Source organism: Chinchilla lanigera, unplaced genomic scaffold (assembly GCF_000276665.1).
Source record: "Chinchilla lanigera isolate Chin_1 unplaced genomic scaffold, ChiLan1.0 scaffold00064, whole genome shotgun sequence".
Taxonomy (NCBI): domain Eukaryota; kingdom Metazoa; phylum Chordata; class Mammalia; order Rodentia; family Chinchillidae; genus Chinchilla; species Chinchilla lanigera.
Window position 1 is genome coordinate 6073556 of NW_004955465.1, and position 14446 is coordinate 6088001.

The following is a 14446-nucleotide window of genomic DNA, read 5'->3' on the forward strand; positions in this document are numbered from 1 at the left end:
CCAGAGAGAACTCCAGCAAGGTGCTTGCTCCTGAGGCCAAGAAGGTGCAGTGCAGAACGCTACGGAGGGTCAGTTCTTCACAGGGCTTCAAAGGTGCAGCATGCACCTGTTTTCAGCACTTGTGATAGGGGAGCAGAGAAACACGGTCCAGGTCTGAGTGCGGTGTACCTGGGAGGAAGACATGGGATAAGCTTTTTTTTTTTTTTTTTGGTTTTTCTCCGGTACCGGGAACCGAACTCACGACCTTGCGCTTGCCAGGCAGGCGCTTTTGCCGCTGAGCTAAATCCCCAGCCCCTAAGCTTTTTTTTTTAAGAGTGGGTTTTACAATAAGGGAATTAAGAGGTGATTACAGGGAAGGTAAGGGGTGAAACAGAAAACCACCACCCCGAAAGGAGACAGCAGGCAAACAGAGGAGAGGGGCAGAGATGAGACAGGGAGAAGAATCCAAAGCAAAACTTGGGACAAAGGCAAAAGAAAGTCACTATGAAGAATTAAGCATCCTTATGTGAAAGCAGCGGGATCTACAGGGTTCGTGGTGATCCATGGACATGAAGGGCCAAATTTCTGTCCTAACTGTGCTCCGAAGTTATGGAGGGGCTCCCAAGAACTCATGTTGTTTCTGAAGCACTTATCTAACTGATCAGTGACAGTCATGCCAGATCTTGATGTTTAGGGTTCCTGTTAAAAATATGTGGTCCAACACCTAAACCTTGGAAGATTAAAAATCTCTATGGTCCAGTGGTAGCAACGTGGCCCTGAGTTTAGATGCTGAGATCTAAAATGCTGAGGTCATTTGCAAGGGAAGTAATGCAAGAGTTTAAAACAACTGCACAAAGTAGGATAGAAGAATGACAAGATTTACAGTGTGCTTTCAATCCGCGCAGTACTGCACCAAGCGCACCCCTTACCCTCGGGATGAGCAGAGGAGGCAGAGTGCATTCCCGCCGCACTTCCTACAGCTGAGGGGCTGAGCCCTAGAGAGAGCTCAGGGCCACGCACAGCTGTCAACTTGAACTGAGCAACAGAGAGATCAACTCTCTAAATGAAGGGTTTATTGGGGCCTGGAGGGGACTGCAATCCGAGACATGCACGCGATGGTGGCCAGTGTGCCTCAGAAGAGGATGAGGAAAGAGGAAACTCTACTTTTGGTTTCATTGGTTCTAGGGATGGAAACCAGGGTCTTGCCATGCTAAGAAAGCACTGAGCTACACCCGCAGCCCCAAGAAGAAGCTTTCAAAAGAGAAGAGAGACCTCCATGTAGGCTGTTGTGAGACAAAGACCACTGGTGATGAGGGCTTACTGCAAGGGCTGACACTAGTTCTTTGGCAGAGACCACCACTCTCAGGCAAGTATCCCCATGTGGAAGGTTGATCTGGAATAGTGCAGTTTGGAGGAATTCCTTGCGGCGATTCTTGTCACAGGAATATGGATGAGAGAGGTTCCTTCCTGAGGGCTTCCTGCCTCCACTCTGCTAGGGTTTGACCTAAGTGACTCCATTGTGATGCTGAGGCCTTTTACAGTCATGGAGGGAAACCAAATTTACACAGAGGCTGACCTCTCAGCCATCACATGTTTTGAGATCCATCCCACAGGCAGCAAGTAGCACCAGTGAATACAGAACACAGCCTGAGCAAGAGCTCAGAGTAGGAACAAAATACACTGCACATAAGTGCCAAATCAGCTAGATGGGGCAAATGCATGAAGATACACAGGGCTGGGAATCACGAGCGGGCCAAACAAGTCACGGCGGGGGTGAGAAGGGGTGCAGGCAGGAAGCCACCCTCTCTGGCTAATGCCTTCTGTGGACAGTCCTGCTGAGACTGCACCCAGTGAGCTTCTGGTCACCTCTGCTCCTCCCTCCCCCAGCAGAACACCACGTGTTCCGAGTAGAACAGCCTAACCCACTGCTCCAGTTCAACGTACCTCCCAAATGCATGGGCTGGAAACGCAGTCTCCAGTGCAGTGGTGTTGAGGGGTGGGAACTTGAAGAGGACAGTTGTGAACACACTCACGTTCATGTTCACAATGGGGTTGTAATCTGTGTCTCCAAGCCGGGGGCTTGAACCACTGCTGTACATGCATGACTGTCCCGTTGGGCTCCTTTTTTTGTGTTAGTAAAAAGACCTATATAAGTGATTAGATCTATTTGTACCATCACTAGTGGTCCAAGGTGCCCAGTGGGACAGTTAGGCATGGTGGGGTCAAGCCAGCTGGAGTATATTAAGGGCATTATCACTGGAGTGGGAGGGGTCACAGAAGTGGGTTCCTGAAAGAGGATGACTCACCCCCTTCCTCTTGCTCTCTTCTCTGTGTTCTCTTGCCCTCTGACCTTCCATTACAACAGAACCCAACAAAGAGGCCCTCACAGACAGGATACCTCCCCCTTGGCCTTCCAGCCTCTACAACTATAGGCCAGTAGATTTCTGTTCTAGAAGCAGGCATAGTGGTGCACACCTGTAACCCCAGCACTCAGGAGGCTGAGGCAGGAGGATTGCCATGAGTGCAAAGCCAGTGAGTTCAACGCCCATCTAAACTATACAATGAGAGCCTGTCTCAAAAAGCCGAAAGAAAACAATCCTGTTCTGTTAGATATCAAGTCTTAGACACTGTTACAGCAGTACAAAACAGACTAAGACATACACATTCACACAGCCAAGATGAGGGACTGTACAATGAATTAAGCTTCCAGGTGCAGTCTCACTGGTCACCCTCAAAGCATTTAAGAGACACTGTTTACAACGAATCGCTAGAACAGTTCTGGGCTGTCTCATGTCTATTTTCTTTCCCTCAGAGACCCTTGGCCTTCCCTGTCCACTTACTCTGCAAAAGCTGAGCCTCAAGTGTGGTGGGCTGCAGCTCAGTGATAGAGCCCTTGCCTAGCATGTGCACGGTCCTTGGTGCTGTCCCCAGCACCACACATACAAGAAACATGCACGTTCACACGAGATGCACACCATTCTTCTAGATCCCAACGTGGCAGAGGTGAGATAAGATGTTCTCATCTAAGACATATGTCACTGCTGAATAAAGGATCCTACTCCAGCCAAATCACCACGACTGGGTTATTCAGACTTTCCCATTCAAGTTAGGAAGAAATTCTTGAAACTTAAAAGACATAATTTGGAAAGCACTGATACACTATTTCATCCTTAGCTAACACAAGACCCCATGCCACACCATGAGCAAGCTCACCCAGTCCGTGGACAGAGCAGTGTTATTCTTCTCGATGGCATTCCAGATCCAGGACACGATCTTCCTCATGCTGCGACCAGTTCCTAATCAGTAAACCTAACTAAAGATTTCTAGAAAGGAAAGATTCCCCCTGGAGCTAAAGTGGCCCGACCAGCACGCCATTCACAGACATGGAGAGCTGGGCCAGCTAGCATCAAGACCGCTGTCCCTGGGGAGTCCTTTCCATCACAGCCTCCAAGCCATCCCGTCGGACCCATGGCACCAAGTGCAAAGCACGGCGTCTTTCTCTCCTTTCCCCTCAGGAAAGGGCAGGAGGTACTGAGCTGCTCTTCTTTAGGTTTGATCCTTCCCAAAACACTGAACCCATGAAGACCTCACCACCCTGGGCAAAATAGAGCTGTGTTTTACCACTAACCATTACACTTGAAAAATATTTTTGATCAAGTGGCATTCACACAATCAAAATAAGAAAATTATCAAATATTTGCTAAAGTGATTCCGTGGTCTATTTATTTATTTGCAACACATCCCCTGGCATTTGTGTCTGGAGCTAACGGTAAATGTAGATACTAGACAATATTCCTATACTGACACACTCTCTTTAAGCAAGAAGGAAGGAAAGAAGAAGAATGGAAGTGAGAAAATCATCTGAAAAAATGAGATAATCAAGCCCTGATTTTGTACTGTTTCTTTATGTAAGGTATAGTATATATATTATTTAAACTTTTACCACTTGAGAGGGAGAAAAGAAATAGAATATTTGAAAATTGAGTATTACAAACCAGAGTAAACTGCTACACACACACACACAGATTTGAGCAGCAAGAGTGAATAAATGTTATTATTCAATTAGCTCTTTTAGTTAATTTCATACCATTTGATATTACTGTTTTCACCTCAATGACTAGCATGGTATAAAGAGAGGCTTCAGACGTCAAAGGCACCTTGATTCGATCTGTCATCTTACAAAGCAGTACAAGCCCGCTGGCTGCCAGAACACTACCATAGCTGATGTTAATGCAGCGTTGACTATGTGGCTGCTCCCAGTACTGCTATGGATGTCAATTTCTCATAAATCCTAATGATACATACTACTGATACATACTACTGATACCAGGGGGAAACTGAGGCACCAGGAGGCTAAGTAGCTTGCTCAGTCGCACAGCCAGTGAGTTCAGAGCTGGGATTTGAACCCAGGGCAATGGGCCCAAGTATTGTGCATGTTCTTATCCATTGCCCCAGGGGTCCTCACCCATGTCAGCATGCCTCACCCATGTCAGTGAATGTCCCTCACACTGGAGCTTCTGATTCAGTAGCCTGGGGTGGGGCCCGAGAACTGCACTTCTAGAGGGTTCTAAGATCCGCTTGTTACTGCTGATCCCCGGGTACTGTGTGTGCGCCACGGCTCGAAGCACTTCCCTCTTCCTTAACTGTGACAGAGCTACCTCTGCTGCCTTTGCAGACTCCAGGTCAAAGCCATCTCCTCCTAAGACGTCTTGCTGCTCTCCCTAAGAAAGTGCAAAGCAGACAAAGGTGCTCCCAAATAATGATCGTCTCAAACTCTGGGAATTAGCAAGTTAGGCTAATGAGCAAAATCATAGGAAAGATCAAGTCCAGGGCTGGGGATTTAGCTCAGCGGCACAGTGCCAGCCTGGCATGCGTGAGGTTGTGAGTTCAATTCTCGGTACTGGAAACAAACAAACAAACAAACAAAAAAAAAAAAAAAATAGAGGAAAGATCAAGTCCAAAGTGCCACTTAAACAAAATAATACTTCCAAATGCTGGAGTCTATCCCAACCCACCCTAACGACAAGCTCAGATGGGATAAAGAGTTCTGCCACCTTTTAAACATGGTTTTTCCAAAGCTTATTCCTCTTAATTCTCCAATCCTGTATTTCCACATCCTTGCCCAATATGGGGGAATGAAACAGTTAAAATATATTAATTTATTACTTTAAAAAAGATTGTTATACAAAATAATCTTAACCACTAATATCGGGCCTGTCTCCCGCAGAGCTAGAAATCCTTGAAGAGAGATGTGCGCAACCAGAGCAATCTGTTTCTAGGAATGATTAATATGTAAGGCATCACTTCCAGAAATAAAAGCCTATTTTGTTTTGTCTTCAAAGTTTACCTAGTGGGTAAGCATTTCCCAAGCCTGGTGGCCCTTTCTCATCTTCAACCATAAAATATTTTAGCATTCTTCTGAGTACAGACAATTGTCTATGATAACTCTAATTCAACACTCTGCCTTACATGGAACAGAACATAGGTGGAGGAACAAGGTTTAGTAGAATTTCAAATCTCTTTTTTTCTCTAATTTCAGGTAGCTCATTCTGGGTATAAGGAATATGCACCTAACAGGGAAGAGGAAATTAACTAGTTACATAACCTGAGCTGTCGCTCAGTTGTGTTAGCTCCCTTTCAGAGGTAAAGGGATAAATATGTAGAAGTTCACTGCTTGCCCAAGGCCCACACTGAGAGAGCCAAAGATTACCAAATCAGCAGTGGGATCTCGGGAGTCCCTGAGGATCATAGCTGTCAAAGCCAGAAACAGAAAGAGAAACAGGTGTGGCTGTTCCGTGATAAAAGGCTTTGGTTTTCCTCTCCCATCTGGCTTTCTCAAATTTGCCCTTATCTTCAAAAAAGAAGCCTGGCTCAGGTATCTAAAGAGATTGAATTTTTATCTTCAGCCTAGCAGGTAGCACTGAAATCCCAACAGAATTCACAGAGCGAGCAGTCCGTAAGTCATGCTTTTCTACAGAAATTACTCTCCCAGATCCTGGAACTGGATCGAATACTGGGTCCAGGTCTTGTTTACAGAACTACAACATTTGGTTGACGATGCAAACACCAACATTTGCGGGGAATCATTTAAAAGCTTACAAATGAACATCATAAAAATTATTACTCAGAGACGTCAGCTTCAGGCTATTATGTATCAAAGTCACACTGCCACCAGAATCACTAAAAATAATGGATTAACAACAACAACTTTTTAAAAACCTGTTTGAAGTCATATTAGAGCAACTTAGCCAGGCAACACTTCATGGGTCAAGACTAAGTCCTCAAAGACAAGAGAAATGCACCAAGTAAGCTTTGTATATGGTGCCGCCTTTCACTCCAGAGCATGTTAATTCCCAGCAGGAGGCAGACCCCAAACAGAAAGCAGCAGCAGCCTAGATTCTGGGCCAGTGTCCCTGAAACTACAGCTCAAGAGAGCTGGGACATAAAGAGCTAAGATCCAGGAGGAAAGAGGCTGCCCTGAAGTGAACGTGTAAAAGTGATCTCATAGAAGCACAGGTTCACTTCTAGCCGGTCCTTTTTCCTGCCCCCCATGTTCTGGCTGCCTTGAACACCAATATTTTCATTTGAGATATTTGCCAGATATTAAGCTGTGTATACATGGAATGAGAAGCTGAGAAAACAAGCAGAAAGAAACTGTTTAGAGGCTTACTAGCAAAGCAGAATTTTTGGCAGTCTCACAGTGCTGGGGAGTTAAAAATTAAGAGTTCAGAGCCCACCAAGGAAGAGGTCCTCTGGTAAGAATTCTAGACTTTCAGTTGAAACCCCTGAAGCGCTGAACTGCAGGAGAAAGAGAAAACCAGAAACAGATGAGCCTCAGCAAATCCTGAAACCCAGCCTCAACGAGAACAAAGAGAACAAGAAGATTTGCCTACATTTTATCTGATTTGCAGAAGAACATTAAATCCAGTCTGGAAGGAGGTGACAATATCTACAATTGATTCATTAACTTATGTCCAAAATTTGGTAAACAAAGTTATCAAGCATGCCAGGAAACAAAATCAAATGAGGATCAAGGGAAGCAAAAGGCAATGGAAATAGACCCACAGGTGATTCAGATAGCAAAATTATCAGTGGTCTTTGAGTCTCACCTAACATAAAAAGGATAATACATCACAAGTTGAACTTGTTTCAGGACTGTCAGATTGGTTGAGCACTGTAAAAATTAATGTGGTACCTGGTGCTAACAGTATAACAGAAAAAAAACCATATCCCAAAAGATTCAGAAAAAAAATTGATAAAATTTCACATCAATTCCTAATTAAAAAAAAAAACTCTTAGAAAACTGGGAGTAGAACATAATTTCCTTAATCTAATAAATTCTCTATAATACATTTAAAACAATTGTCATCCTTAATGGTGAAATAGTTTATCTTTCCCCTCTGAGATTAGAAATCTGAGTGGATTTCCACCTTCATTGTACTGGATATCCTAGTCAGCACAATAAAAGGAGAAACAAAAAATAGGAATTTGAAAGAAAGAAAGAAGGCTGATATTTTTAGATGACATTATAGAAATTCAAAAAGATTGTACAGAAAATATATTAGAATTAAATTGACACCTTCAAGGTTGCTGGATATATGATTAATACACAAACATTGGTGGATTTGTCCACGTGAGCAAAAAACAATTAGATGTTGAAATTTTTAAAAGATAGTATCACTTACAAAATCATCAAACATAAAAATGATCCAATGAAAATGCTCAAACCCCCTCAAATATATATTTTTGAGAGTTATTAAAGAAAACCCAATAAACACCAGCCTCTTGTAATGGTACACTTGACTCTGTTAAAATGTAAGTTCTTTCCAAATTGATGTCTAGATTTAATAAAATCCTAATCAGAAGCCCAGCAAGTCTTTTTGCTGTTTTTGTGGGAGCTAACAGATTTTAAAGTTTCTGTGAAATTATAAAGGGCCACTAGTAGCCAAAAATGTCACAAGAACACATTTGAGAAGCTTACATACCAGATATCAATCCTCATTACAAATCTAAAAGATCTACGCCATTGCAGTATTGGAGCAAGAAGAGAAAAATTAACCAACAGAACAAAATAAAGATCCATGAAACAGACCTATATGCATATGATCACCTAATTTATGAGGATGGTGCCCCTGAAGTACTTAGAAAAAGAACAGTATTTTCAGTAAATAGTACGGGGCAAATCGGGTTTGATTCTTTCATAGCTGGGCTATCTAATCTACTTCAGTGGCTCACTTCTAGTCTCCTGAATCTGTTATAATTTAGCTCATTCTGCTGAGAAGAATGCTGCTAGGATACTTTTCTACCTGACTCAGACAAGTGCAAGCCTGACACTCATCTTCCTTACCTTTCCCTAGCTTATTCCTGGATTCCTTATTTCTGTTACTGGTTCAGAATACCAAGCCAGAAATTCTTTAAAAATATGTTTTTGCCTTTCAATAGTCATTTTCCCTTCTGGGAAAATTATATTCTATCTGTAAAATAGAACAGAATTTGTGAATTTTCTCAGAAAGTAAAACAATTCAACCTGGGATTGATCCTAGGGATTTCCTTAGCTTAGCCTCTCAGTTAACCTGAGAAATTTTTTTCTCAAAGTTTTGAAAACCAACTCTAAAGCAGCATTAGCTTGTTTCCTTGACTATATTTATTCATACTCGAAGGATTCTGAAATTAGGATGAAACATATGAACCAAACTTTAAAAAACAAATGAACAATTTATATAAATTTACATGAAAGCATACGTATATATACACTATTTATATAATCAGCATCCACATACATATGTATATATATCCTTGTCTCTTTCTAAATATGAATATGTTTTGATATTGCTTATACCGGGAGGAAATTCATTTTCAGTTTGGTAATTCTCACTTTAAATATCTTCCAAAAGACATAGAAAGTTATCATAGACATAGAAGATAGCCCATTGCTGACGAGCAATGAAATTGCCAAAGCATATAGAGAACAGGAAATGTCAAAACTAGCGGAAGTAGGTGTGGCCACTTCATGCACTAAACAGGACCATCATTCAGATACTAAACAGGTCTCTTTTAAAATCTCTGGTTGGCTTGCAAGAGTGTCTCTTTGATTTCTATGTATATGAAATTCAGTCAAGAACTATAGGAGTACAGGTCATGAATACATGTGAAAAGCAACACGGCACCATCATGCTACCATGAATGTGAAAGGCTGCAGGTGTTTAGAGCAGCCTAGACTCCAAATGTGAAGACAGTTAGTGTTTAAATTGTACAGAAGCATGTAGTAGAGAAGCAAATGGACAAAAGAATCCTACTGCGTAAAAGAACAAATGCTTCTGTGTAAATTAATTCTAGTCTTTTTTCCCCCTCCATTCTCTTCCTCTAGAAAAAACTGTTAATAGATGGATAGTTGATCAAGAGAATAAAGGCTTGCAAAGGTTTTCTATAAGAGGGCCTTGAAAGTCAGAGTGGCAGGGCCAGGATTCCACCAGGCACATTTTCACTACCTGGTGCCGTCATCTCCTTCGCCATCCAGACAGAAACACCCTGGGGTCCCCACGTCCTACTCAAGGAATGCAGGGGCAGGGACATGCAAAAGGAGACTGCTCACCAGTTCCTGGTGCTTTACCTTCATCTTGGGACTGTCCCTGTATTGTCAGGGTGACTTTAGGAGGCCAGCAACAGTTCAGGCATTTTCATGTGTCACATGTGACTCTCTCAAAGGTGACATGCCTGCCCTGTTTACCTATAGGTCACAGCAAAATCCTAATGAGACCATATACAAGAGAACGTCTTCTCCCAACTGTTAGCTCTTTACAAACGCAAATTTTTATCAGCAGCATGATAAGAATGTAATGATTTATAACACCAAATATTGACACCTAACTCACTATTCTTTTGTACTGCTGGGGACTAACCCCAGGGCCTCATGCATGCCAGGCAAGCGCTGTACCACTGAGCTACAATCCCGGAGCACCAAGCTCATCTTAAAGTACAGGCACCATATAATACCATGGAACGAGTTTTTAAAACTGCAAAGGACATCCTGTATACTTAATGTACACCTGAGTCATGATCTCTATGCAGCATATAGGCTGCCTCTTTCCATGACTTAAATTCTAAGGGCTTATTTTCATGTTTTGAGTAGAGTAGCAAGTATTTCCCTGATCTTACTAAAAGCACCACCTATTCAAGTAATTACTTTTTAAAAACTTACCTGGCCTAGTTATTGCTTAGTAGTCAAATAAACATGTTTCTGTGTAATCCACAGCAAAGGCTAATTATCCACAAGTCCTTCCTGGCCCTCCCTGAGGCAGGTGGCTGCTTTTTATATCAGGGGTCCAGCGCATCGCTTCCCTGGCTGTCTGCTTAGTGTATCACTTGGCACTTAAAATCCTAACACCCTATTTCAATGAGGCCAACTATATTGCAAAACAAACCTTTGTTAAATTAAAGGAATCTATCAAATGCTGCAAATTCTACTTAAACATAGGTTGGGCAAATAACTTTCTTTACAAGCTTGGAAAAAGATTCTCAGTCAAGACACCCTAAGACGGTACAGATGGGGAGAACAAACCTCCCCCCAAGAGGGAGCCCGCGGTGAAATCTGCAGGCCCCAGGAAGGACAGCAGGGACAGCAAGAGACCCGGGCTCCTAGCCCACAGATAAGAAATCTCCTGGCCACTCTGGGACTCTTCAAAAGCATGAAATTCCCCCCAGTTCTGCCAGTATTTTCCCTCTCCCATGCACAAAATTAAACACATCCAGTCACCAAAGGCCCTCATCTTAGACGGCAAAAGAGGACAGCTCTCTGCTTTGATGGGGAGCCACTGGAGGCTGAGGCCATGTGGGATTTTGTTTTCCAAACTCACTGCTGGCCTCAAGGAAGTATGTCGCCACCATCTTGAGCCTGAGGCAGCTGTTCTGTTTTGGCTGGAGTTCAGCATAAACCTCAAAGATTCTGTTGGCTCTCTCTTTAAAAAAAAAGTTAAAAAAAAAATTCCATAGTCACTAAACTTCCAGCCTAATGTTTTTACTATAGTGCTTTTCCCTCAGGACAGAGAAAATCATGTATTCTAAACAAACCCCTGAGCCAAAAAAAAGTACCAGTAGGTTACTTCCACCAGAGAAAGACAACAGAATAAATAATTTGGCAGATTGAAAACTCAGTGCTAAAGCACTGCCAAAGAATCACGGAATACCAAGTCTCTCCAAAGTATCAAAAGACAAATATCTAGCAATAGATTATTTGCTTTCCAAAAGAGGCCTTCTCTACAGGAAAACCACTGATTATACTTTTACTTCACAGTGAAAATCAGACGTCAATTTCTTTTTTGGTGTGAAAATCTCGTACAGTATAAAGATATTGCAATAGCTCTATGTTCCTTATAGTGCGGCCCCAGGGCCTGGCATCTGCCTTTCTTTTTTCTAGTTCCCCCATTACAGACTGGCTTGCAGAAACGATGCATGCTGGTGATGTTTTCAGAAGTACATTCGGCCTTTCTTAGGCCAAATTAATGTTCCTCAAGATTTCAGGGTGCGTATTTGTGGCAGAACTATATACACATCAATTGATTCAGAAGAAACTAAAGTCATTCCTAAAGCTCTGCAAATTCTTAACCAAGTCAAACGACTTCCAAGACCAAAGCCAAGAATCTGGACTTGGTATATAGAATCAAAGGTGAAGAATTCCTCAGGGTCTATGAGAGTAGGGTTTCCTCCTTCACCCATGCTTTTCATTCTTATCTTTGTGTCTACCATATAGTTCCCAGACTGTCATATCACTGACCTAATTCCTACCTCTGCACACAGAAACTGAACAGTGATGCCGCTTTACCTGCACAGTAAACGGGGCTCCAGCGGCTCTCGTGCCAACCTACCCATCATGTGCACAATTCTCTCTGAGCATCTACACTGGCCCTCAAACACCACCAAAACTCAGCCATTGCCTCCTTTTCTGTATACTACAGATTTGATCTAACTGCTGTAATCTCCATCCCTTTACCCTTCCAACCCTCCAACTTTTTCTTTATTGCTAGGCAGCTGCCTGAGGAACATACTTTATTACAGCCTTTTAAAATGGCTTGGACTCATTTTAGAAAAGAAGAATAATATAGACATGGGGGGATGGGGATCTAGCATTCCCTTGTATCCAAATGACAGAAATACATTACACACACATTCAACACACAAACATATGTATGCATATATTATATGCATGAACACATAGTCTCACAGTCATCTGAATCAGTATCCCTTATGAGCATCATTATATACTTTTAATTTGTGAATTGGTTTTAGCCACCCTCATCCTTTGTTCAAAGTAGGGACCAAACAATAGCAGGGAGTATTTCATCCCCAATAAATTATAGAGGTGTCTGATCCCAAAGGATGCTTAGTACATACCACTCACTGGCTCGCTTAGGAAAGGAAAGCTATTTGCAAAGTTAGCTTAACCGTCAAAGGATCTTGCCAGCTAGCCACTGCCCCTTAAGCCACCCATCGGGTCACATTCGCGGCTGCCCTTGAGCTTCACGGCACCCTCCACAGACACACTCGGGGTCATGTGACAACAGCGGGTGGGACATGGGGCCAGCCCCACATGGTGGGCTTCCTCGAGCCTTCATACCTGTGCTGGTGCTCCTGTAAGACTTGATAAATGCTGATAAGAAAAGTTTGGTTTTTAAAACTCCCCACAACACAGTCCTTGTAGATGCGGAATTCAGCAGCCGTCACCGCCTCACCCTCAGGAATCTGGGATAAGTTGAACTTGAACTCTTTGTGGTGTCGCTGGCGAGGGGAGAACTCCTTGTCGTACTCCACTATAGGATTAAACAAGAGAGAGTGACAACTATTGTTACTTGACTAAGTGCCACAGGCTCACCTCCGCTCCCCCGTTTTACTAGACAAGCGGGTTACCCGTCAGTACCAAGGGCAGAGTGGAGGCACCACGGTGGAGAGAAGAACGCGGACTCCGCTGCCAGACAGGTCTGAGACTACGCTCCTTCCTGTTACCCGAGGATGACGCAATATGCTCAGGCTGTCTAAAAACTTTAATCTCGAATGCTAGGTTCAACAAATTTGCGTAAGAACCAGTTAAAACTTAGACTCGTGCCTTTGGATTTCTCCATCTGCAGCAATGGGAAAACTATGATTTTGTGGAGAAAGATGTGAGGCTTAACAAAAGGATGATTAAATCCCAGCTGCCCATCCTGGCCCCGTGACTCCCTCCCAGCTTTCCCCGTCTGTTTTGTCCATGGGTCCCCATCTGTAGCTGACGTGATCATGGGTGGCCCTGAGCTGAATTTGAGTAGGGGTGACAGACATGGCTGTGGAGAGGGAGGAGAGTATATAGGACATTTTGTCTGGACCTGAAGTTAGAAGGGTCTTCAAACTTTGCTTTCTGTGCAACAGACATTTTTGTTGAAGGGTTTAGGGTAAAGCTTCATAGCAAATGGCACACTGACCAGGAGATGGAAGTGTGGGGTAGTGGAAGGGGAGGGAAAAGGAATTCAAATGTGCTGCATATATGTACCGACTCCCCATAGGGAATATAATCATTGTGTACTGAAAACATGTACAAATAAGAAATGAAAAAGAAAATGGCGCCTGCTGTCCCTCTGCTGGAGGAAGCTGAGGATTGAAGGAAGGGGCACTCTACTGGGGAGCTGCTGGCGTCCCATTTAATCTGCAGGTATACGAAGCCAGAGAATAAGGATGCGTGAAGAAATCCCCAGTTGTGTCTCTTGCTATTTTCTAATGGTTTAGAGTGGAAAACAAAAAGGCTTTGGAAAAGAATTGACTCTAAAAGGCATTAAAAACAAGTGTGGCCAAACCTGGAGGACATTATGCCAGGTGAAACGAGCCAGGCACAGAAAGACAAACAGCGCATTGTGTCACACACTTCCCTGTGGGCTCTGGGAGTGCCCAGCTCCTAGGCACAAACAGTGGCATGGTGGTTGCCAGGGGTCTGGGACAGTTGGCCAAACGGTATAAAGATTCAGTTTCACAGGATGGAGAAATTTCAAGGACTTAATATACACCATGGTGTTGAATTAATGACACTGTATCATGTGATTAAAACTTGCCAAGAGAGAACATCTTAAATCTTTCTCACCACAGAAGCACAAAGAAGCGATTATCATGTGAGATGACGGAAACATTGATTAGCTTGATCATGGTAATCATTTCACAACATATATGCATATGGAGACGCATCCAGACCCCTCAGATATGTACAATTTTTATTTGTTAATTACACGTCAATGAAGGTAAGAAGAACACAAGTTTTTTTTAATGAAATCTTTTTCCTGTTTGAAAAGGTACAGCAAGTTGCAATTATCAGTTATGTCTTAGAGTCAGGTTTCAGGTGTTTGCCTAAAGGCCTGTGTGAGAGAAATGGTATCGACCCTCAGACGTTTAATGCACAGTCACTGTAAAGGAGGGAAGGAGGGCTCCATCTCCACTGAAAACCCTGGGCTCTCCT

The 14446-nt window shown here is 43.0% G+C and overlaps 1 protein-coding gene across 1 annotated transcript in view; it reads right to left on the reverse strand.

Annotated features, from left to right (window-relative positions):
- Bmp6 (bone morphogenetic protein 6) overlaps positions 1-14446 on the reverse strand; it is a gene marked incomplete in the record, with an annotated part of 147655 nt that overhangs the window by 19956 nt on the left and 113253 nt on the right. Inside the window, 1 exon segment of the mRNA XM_013521839.1 lies at positions 12590-12782. Coding sequence (XP_013377293.1) covers positions 12590-12782 — 193 coding nt within the window.